Genomic DNA, 9,245 nt, shown 5'->3' on the forward strand with positions numbered 1-9,245 from the left:
CACCAAAACATTACTTTGCAGATGCCCCAGCTGCAGCAACTTCCAACAAAGGCAGAGCTTTCACCGATGCCTCTTAGAAACAGGGAGCCAGCAACCGGCCAGGCTTGGGGAACTGGGCGGGCAGGTGAGGAGGGGTTGGTGGTATCTCTTCCCCCCTAGATTCCTGTCCGCTTTGCAGCTCCTGTGAAGCAGGGTGGAGGTCCTTGGGGTGGGGGTCTGGCTGGTCGGCTCTAAATGTAAATAGGAAGCCACGCAGCTCAGCAAGTAACAGTTAAGAAATGGCAGTCTCCATCTCTGGCAAGGACTTGGTCCAAGTGTCCGAAGGTACGAAAGGGATGAGGGTCACCCGCGGGTCAATCTGCACAACCTGGTGAAAGTCCCTCCGGGAGGGTGAATGAGGGGCCCAGAGGCAAAGACTAAGGCGAGGAAAGACCAGAAGAACAGCGGACACTACCTTGGAGGGACGGGGAGGCTTCAGGTACCGCCTTGGAAATTATCTCCACTGGCCCAAAAGTCTTAAAATCGTTTCCGCCATTATAAGGAGCCGCGACCAAACGGGAGGCGGGGACGCGCGCCACGCGGATGCGCGCTCGCTTTGTCCCACCTCCTGGCCGGCCCGCTCATTGGGAGGAGGGAGCGCGCTTCGGAGAGAACGCGCCGCAGCCGTGCGTATGTGCTCCGGGTGGAAACTGGAGCCGGCGGCGGCGGCGTTCCGGGGGCGGAGAGGACGGGGGAGGCGGGAAGGCTGTGCGCCGCCCGCTCCTCCCCACCCCCCGCCTCGGCCCTGAAGGGGCTGGATGGGCGAGTTGGGCGCGATGGCTCGATCCTGGGCGGCGGCGGCGGCGGCGGCGGCGGCTGGAGGCGGTGGCGCGTCCTCCTCCTTGCCCCGGCGCCGGCGGTGATCCGAGCGAGTGGCCGCGGCCCCCAATGAGACTGCTCGCGGGCTGGCTGTGTCTGAGCCTGGCGTCCGTGTGGCTGGCGCGGAGGATGTGGACCCTGCGGAGCCCGCTCACCCGCTCCCTGTACGTGAACATGACGAGCGGCCCCGGCGGGCCGGCGGCGGCCGCCGCGGGCGGCAGGAAGGAGAACCACCAGGTACTGGGCCGAACCCGGGCCCGGCGGGGCGGGGCCGTGGCGGCCCGACCTTCCCGCGCTCAGCCTGTCTATTGTGCGGGGCGTCGCGGCGAGAGGACCCCCCCGGGCCTCGCCCCGCCGCCCCGGCCCCTCACAAAGTTTCCCCCCGTCTTCCCGGCCGGGCGCTCGGTCCCGGCCCGGCGACTCCTTTTGTTCCGCGGCGCGGGCGGCGGACGGCCTCCCCTATCCCTCCCCGGCCCCGGCGTGGGCGGCCTGGAGCCCCGCATTGTTCCTGGGTCCCCGGCGGTGATTGCAGGCGCTCGGCCACCTCGGCGTCCGCTCCCGGCGGCGGGACGGAGGAACTTTGGGGTCGGCGTGTGGCGACGGGGACCCATCTGACACCGGGGCCTGAGAGCTAGATGACCGAACCAAACCCATTACCCCGGACAACCTTCATCAGCTCCGAGAATCACACCGAAAAGCCGGTGCCTCTTTTTGCCTGGTTGAATTTCTGAACGTACAAAAGGTCCTAAAGAAATTTAACCGTGCTTCGTGAGCCATTTAACTCTCTGGGCTCGTTCCGGTGACATATTCCCTAAGCACTTAAAAATGTGTTTGACAGGTCGTCACTCCCATCCTATCGAACCTTCCCCTGCTACTAAAGAGAGATCGCCTTTAAACTTTGATTTTGGTATCTGACCGCAGAGATGTGATAATAAGAAAGATGATGCAAGCTTCTACTGGAAGGGTTATTAGAACTGGGCAGGAGTGAATTCTTTAAAAAGTTGTAGTTGTGCACTGTGAACGATGGTGGTGTGGCTCGTTGGGTAGGCTTTTCATTAGCTTAGTTTTATGGCACTTAAATATGTGCATTTGTAGAATTAAGAGTGAGATATTTCATATTTGACCATAATGTAGTTGGCGGTTAACATGACGTTGATTGCAAGGAGGCTTTTGAGCTCTGCCAGAGTGTTCGTTTATAATAGCTAGCATTTATAGTACATTTTGCCTTCCCAGAGAGCAGTAGCTAATTCCTCCCCATCTTGTGTCTCATAATTTTCATAGTTTTCTCATTTTCCTATGTTATTTTTCTTGTTATGCCAGGTGTTCAGAGTTTACACCGAAGTTGATTTCATGTGTTCTAATGAAACTAAAGAATTATCTAAGGAGATAAAGCTATTCATTCAGAGAAGTAGTATTTAGTTTTTATTTAAAAAATATTTATAGTGGCTTTTTCTATTTTTAAAAGAAATCATAAATTTCCATAAAAAATTTTAAATTTATCATCCCACAGCTATTGTACTTTGTTAGGTAATCACTCCTATGATATTGTTAGGCGTGCACATAAAGTTAGTAGGTGATCTTAACTTGTAAAACCACATTGTTTGCTACGAATTGATCAGTCATTTTTAGAGTTGTACTGTAGTGATAATGTAGTTACCAAAATGTCATATATCCGTAAGGAACATGGAAAATGGTGTAAAACAATGAATAGAAATGTCATTTTTAACAGTTGGTAGAAATAAGTTTCTGGGTAGGATAAAAAGGAGGCTTATTTCCATTGACATGGAATTATGGTAGAGTCTCTTGGCTGTAGGTGTTTATTACAACACTTGTGATTACCTCTACTGCAGTACACTTGATGTTTTCAGTGCTCATAAAAGAAATAGACATATTATAAAACTGAAAAACTGTTTAAGTAACTTGATTTTTATGGGGCCTAGGTAGAATTATAGCTGTAGACATAGCCTCAGAATATGTCCTAACAAGATATCTCTGAATGTCTTCTAATTGTGTACCTTTATCAGGTTGATTCTGCCAGGTTCTAAGGAAAAGTAATACCTCATTAGGCTTCTGAGATACTAAAGTATGTGTGTACATGTGTACATGTCTGTGTTCTAAACAGTTGCACCTGACAGCTTGGCAGCTAATTTCTCTGAAGTGAAGACTAATCTGGTGGTTTCTGAATATTAGGTGGACAGGGGAAGATTGGCTCTTTTCCTTAGAACAATCAATCCAGACATTATTTTGAGTTGATACATTCACATTATGAAAATATTGTCCATGAATAAAGATTAAAATGAACAAAAGAAACATGTATAGAAACCACAGTGAAATAGGAGACTGTTCTCTCTGCAACGTGGCTGAGTTGATGATTTGTTATCTGCTTTATATTCCAGGATCCTGGGTTTGCCTTATAAACTTAGTTGTTGTGAAGTAACTTAACCCTAAACGCTTTTTCTCCCTTCAAATTAATAGTTCATACTGGGTCTTCTGGTGTTCATTTGAGTATGTGGCTTCCATAGCCAGCCACATCTGGTTCTTTTGCAGTTGCATGAAAGTGGGGTTATGGATTTGATTGAGCCATACTTAGCACAAGTTTTCCTTATGGTTATTTTGATTAAGAAGTTATGGTGGTAGATTCTGTGTTTAAGAGAGACCTTGGGCAATGTTTGTTCTTTAAAAATAGGTATTTGGTTACTATAGCCTTGAGAGGCAAGGCTCCTTTGAGCTAAAGCAGCTCTAAAACTATAGTCGCAGCACTATTTTAATAACTCGGTTTGGTGTGCTAGCTTCAAAACTGGGATTTATGTTTCACTTTGGGAAATCGAGAAGCAAGGGAGGGCTTCTCTCAGAGCAGGGATGGATATGGCTTGCATGCCAAATTGGGCTCACTGACTTTTTTGTACAGACTGTGAAGTAAGAGTAGTTTTATACTTTTAAATGGTTGCAAAAAATATATAATCTTTTGTAATATGTGAAAATCTTCTTACATGAAATTCAAATTTCAGTATCCACAAATAAAGTTGTGTTAGAACAGAGCCACCAAATTTGTTTACCTATCATCTGTGAGAGCTTCCAGATACATTGGCACAGTTGCATGGTTGCTACTTTATGACCTGCAAGCCTAGAATATTTACTGTCTGGCCCTTTACAGAAAAAAGAGTTTCCTCCAGAGAAAATTTCCAGCTTCCTTAATCAGCAGCACATTCTTTTTTTTTTTTTTTTTTTTTTTTTTTTTAAGCAGCACATTGTTAATCACAGATTGCAAGGTGGGTAGTTTGACTTACTGGGAAGAAATTGAGGCAGACAGTGAGAAACTAGATATGTGACTTTTCAATATTGGCCGACCCGGAACTTACAAAGAAGATAACAACAAAAACTTTGGATCTAGTCTTTTTGAGGCATTGCACCTAGTACTTAAAGTTAATGCAACTATTAAAGAGCTACTGAAACTCTTAAAGGACTCTCAGGCCCCACTAACTAGGTTCTTGATAATAACAGTTATTCAGCAGCTTCTCAATTGATGGAGTGAAAAAAGAATTTTTATCGAACTCCCTGGAACGAGGCCAGGACTATTTCTGCAGATGACATACTGCAAGGTCTTTTTAAAAGCACAGATAACATTTTCTGGAGTTAATAAGGTGTAACTTAAAATTGCAAATATGTATATCTGACATTTTATTTTTTCATCTTCTTATATAAACTTGAACTGTGCTTTGCCATAAGCAGTGGTGGATTTAAGATAGAATTGAAATGATTTGGATTTTTTTCCAAATGAAAAAACACTTGGACATCACAGCCAAAGATCAAAGGTTATGCTAAAGGACAGATTCTGTCTGCTGCCCCTCACTCCCCAGTTACCTTATGGAGGTGGACCCAAGTCAGGCATGAGTTATCAGTGCTAAGAGGGGTCAGTCAGCTAGCCAGACAGACACTGATGGATAGGTTCGTGTCCTCCTTTGAACTGCCTTTGAAAGTCTGGAGGCCTTTGCAGCCGAATACCAAAGAGATTTTGAAAAGGGTTTCTTTCCTTCCTTATAACCTGTGTTGAAACCCTAAACAAGTGTTTGCTTCAGTTTTACAGAACACGGGGATGCTCTGTTCTTCTGGATGTACCAGAGGCCTTTATGTTCCCCTCTGAAGGTGCCCTAGGGGACCCTGGTACTTCCAGTAAAAGAGTTTTTTAGACCCTCTGAAGCATTGTTAAAATCTTAGGATTGTACAATACAAACAGTGAGTGAGTATTTGAAATAAAGATTGCCAGTAATATATTCATTAAATCAGAGCTGAAGCAATTTAATCTAATCTGTATAAGTTGTTTCCCTCCATGGACGTGAAGGTGCCTTGTTACTCTGCACTTTGAAATCTCGCATAAAGAGGTTGCTGGTTTAGGTTTGTGTCATTTGTAGAAAAAGAATGAATGATTTGAATATCTCCTCCTAAGTTGTACTTATACACAAGATGTCAATGATTAAATGCCTGGACTGACATGATTGCATTGTAGAACTGAGAATGTGATTTTTGAATCCTTAGCTGTCAAGGTCAATGTCATCAGGCTTGGTCTTACCACCTGCTGTAGTAGAAAAGATTCTGCTGGACCCTGTCAGTGGAGCCTTTCTGGTTGTTTTTAGTGGTACTGAATATCTCAGGTCTTTGGTTACTCATTTCTTTTGAGAATGGCTGGGTGCCCAGACCTACAGTGTGGTTTTGGGGCATTCGCTTGAACTTCAGTTCTCTGACTGGCTTTTGCGGACCTTGGACAGGAAGGGAAAGAAAATCAAGTTATTGTGCTTCTATTAAGTGTCAGGTACTTTAAATATATTATCCTCTCTAATCCTCATAACAACTCTTGGATGTGGTATATCCCCATTTTACAGACAGAAGATTGAGGCTGAGCAATGAAACTTGCCCCAGAGCACAGTTAATAGATGGCAGAGTTGGATTTTGAAACCCCGCTCTGTCTGGTTTCAAGGCCCAGGCTTTTCCCACTGTTTCATGGTGTCTCTCCTAGGAATCCTTGCTGTCTGAGGGGCTGTGAAAGTAGACTGCCTTCTTAATGGCAGACTGTCCCCATTCTAGTGGACGTCTGTGTAGACATTGAAATTATGTAGCTGTGTGCAAAAACACAAGTTGTTCTTGCAGTTTGTGGGTTAGATAAAGATGGGACAAGTGCTTGAAGTTCTGGCTTTCATCCGGTTTGTGCATGCTTAGGTCAAGTTCAACATTGAAAAAAAAATAATCTTACCTGTGGTGTCCTTCTTGTGACACCAACCAATTCTCTGACACTAACTAGGTGTTCTACAATTCACTTCTGTTTGACACTACCCGGAGTTAACAGCCCAGAGACTTAAGGGCTCCTTCCTGCAAGACTGCCCTCACTTCACATGCCAGCTACAAGTTGAGGGTCCACAGTCTACCCATGCTTCTGTCTGACTTGTTTATAAATTCCGTGGTTTCCACAACCCCCATCAGGTTAGATAACTTGCTGGAATGACTCACAGAGCTTAGGAAAACACTTTACTTCTGCTTATGGTTTATTATAGAGGATACAACTCAGGAACAGCCAAGTGGAACAGATGCATAGGGCAAGGGGTTAGGGGGTTGGAGAGGGTGGCACAGAGCCTCCCGTGCCCTGTCCAGGTAAGCCACCCTCCCAGCATATCAATGTGGTCAGCCACCTGGAAGCACCCAGAACCCTGTCTTTTAGGAGTTTTATGGAGGTTTCATTACCAAGGCATGACTGATGAAATCTTTGGCCTTTGGTGATTGAACTCCATCTCTAGCTTCTCTCCTCTCCCTGGATGTTAGTGGTGGGGCTGCAAGTTCCACCCTGCCCTCCTGGTCATCTCATGAGCATACAAAAGGTGTTTTATCACTCCTGAGTTTCTCTAAGGTTTTTAGGAGCTCTGTGCTGGGAACTGGCGATAAAGACCAAATATTTATTTTTTATTAAAATCAGGAAGTTTGTTTTTAAAAATAACTTTCTAATTCTAATTTTACTAATGTGCTCAAGTCCTTTGTATTTTGGAAGAAAAGACTATTATATAGCACGTGTTTGACTAGTTGAGGAACTCAAAAAAATAATTTCAGAAAAACTTTTAACTGTATCCCTCAGTCTGATAAGCAGATATAATTCTATAGGAAAATTGCATTTCTACTTTAAAGGAATGATTCCTCAAACAAGATTATATAAAGATGAGGAGATTTCCATGGCCTTAATGAAATCTTTAAGACATGACTTAATACTTCATTATGTTGATTAGCTGATACTGTGTCATGTCTACCTGATTTGGGTATTTATTGTTTGGCTAATTATTAGTATCTCTACAGTCTTGTTGCTAGTAGGGAGAACATTGCTATTTACTGTAACCTCTTTTAGAAGACGTTATGTTTAGTTATCACATCCTATTTCACACTTGGCATCAGCAGATGACTGCATGGCATAACTCTGGCTTGATTAGACTTTGTTATTTCAAAGATTTCCTTACTTATTTCCATTGAACAAAATTCAAGCAAACTTTACAGGAAGATGCTAGCTCATAAGATGCTTTGTCAGACTCTGTGGTCTCCAACTGAGGAGTACAGCCCTACAGTAGGGCTGGCACACAGTCCTTCCAATGTGAACCTTTAACGGGCATGATACTTTGTTCTTGCCTGTGCACATTTGTCTCTGTAGTCTTTGAGGAGCACACGTTCAAAGAACTCACCTGCTTGAACATGTGCAGAAGCCTACAGACAGGCCACTTAGTGAGAGCTCATTACAGCTTTTCGTTTATGCTGGGTTGTCTGGAGAGAGGTAACTCCAGGGGGACTGCCACATGGTTGCATGGGCTCCTGCACTGACTTTCTGTCAACATCTTAAGGGCAAGGTGACTACGTATTTAAGGCCTGAAGGTCCTGGCCAAGATCACGATGACATTACTTGTTTCTCTGGGTTTCCGATTTTTTCTCTCCTCTGGAATGTAAGTTCCTGGAGGCCAGTGAGTCCATCTTTAATTTTCCCTAGACCACTTTTGAGCTGGGATGGTTAGGAAATGCTAATGAAATTTTCTGGGTAAGCCCATTTAGGGGTTCTTAAGCAGTGGTGATTTTGTACCTTCAGGGACACTTGGCAATGTCTAGGACATTTTGGGTTGTCATGACTGGAGGGTGCTACTGGCATCTAAAGGGTACTGGCTAAGGATGCTGCTAAACATCCTACAGTGCACAAGGCAGCCCCCATAGCAAGGATTGTCTAGCTCCAAATGTCAGTAGTGCTGAGGTTGAGAAACCCTGGCCTAGTGTGATTTAGTTGCTATCTAGATCAGATTATCTTTAGACACATTTAGTCAGTCTAACTGGGCAGAATAGTTCTGCTTTCTCAGACAGATACACTGGGTAGACTGAAGCAAAGAGAAGCTTCTTTGAAAGAAACTCATAAAAAAACCACATGCACCTAGAACAGGAGCTTGAATCAGCTGGGAGTGCTCAGAAACCCCAGGCTTCCTATTTATTCAGGAGCTATAAGGTGGGAAATGAAATGTGAAGTGCTTTGCCAGGTGCCTGGCACAAGATAGGCACTCAGTGTGTTCCTTCATTGCTTGCTCTGCTAAGGCAGTTTTGTGGTGGGTGGGTAGCTTAACCACTATTTACAGAATTGAGTGTTTAAGCAAGGCCTTGCAAAAACCTTGAAGTTTCAGAAATTGATGAAACCCAGTGACACCTGTCTCCATGGTTATCCTTGTGTTGTCTCCAGGATTTTACTAGAAACTCTAAATTTTATCTGTTAGACTACCTGTGATTTTTAACAATAATTGTTAAACAGATGAACATTTATTGTTCATCTGTATCTGTGGCAGTCACTGAAGTCAGTCATTGTCCCTGACCTTTTATGGAGCTTTCTGTCTACCTGGGAAGATAGACACTGGACATGCAATTATATACAGGTATTCAGTTCAGTGGTTATAAATGTTACTGAGGAGACTTGGGAGATGTGAGAGAGTATTAGAACAGGGGATCCATCCTAGTCTGGAAGTTCAAGGGAAACTTACTTGAAGAAATATTTAGGCTTAGGTCAGTTGGGGTGGTGGGAAATGTAGGAGACAGCAAATACCATGCGAAACAGCCTTGGGAAAGGAGCCTTCCAGAAAAAGAAAGAAGGGTACAGTGTTGTGACATAATGAGTGGCTGGGTGTTATGGATTGGTAGGGAGTGTCGTGAGGTGAGGCTGTGGACACAGAATGGACAAATCCTGTAGGGCCTTGTAAGCCATATTAAGTATTTTGGATATTATCTTAAGACTTCACTGAAGCAGGGTATTGACATGATTAGATTTGCATTTGAAATTTGCTTTTTTTTTTTTTTTTGCGGTACGCGGGCCTCTCACTGTTGTGGCCTCTCCCGTTGCG

The 9,245-nt window shown here is 44.4% G+C and overlaps 1 protein-coding gene across 2 annotated transcripts in view; it reads left to right on the forward strand.

Moving 5' to 3' along the window:
- Window positions 1–567: 567 nt before the first annotated feature.
- The window catches only part of METTL9 (methyltransferase 9, His-X-His N1(pi)-histidine), a 47,000-nt gene continuing 38,322 nt past the window's right edge, over window positions 568–9,245 (forward strand). For both annotated transcript variants that reach the window (XM_007103120.4, XM_007103121.4), the window contains exon 1: window positions 568–1,095. In XM_007103120.4, coding sequence (XP_007103182.3) covers window positions 583–1,095 — 513 coding nt within the window. In that variant the 5' untranslated portion in view covers window positions 568–582. The remainder of the gene's footprint in view (window positions 1,096–9,245) is intronic.

Source organism: Physeter macrocephalus, chromosome 14 (genome assembly GCF_002837175.3).
Source record: "Physeter macrocephalus isolate SW-GA chromosome 14, ASM283717v5, whole genome shotgun sequence".
In the NCBI taxonomy this organism is placed as follows: domain Eukaryota; kingdom Metazoa; phylum Chordata; class Mammalia; order Artiodactyla; family Physeteridae; genus Physeter; species Physeter macrocephalus.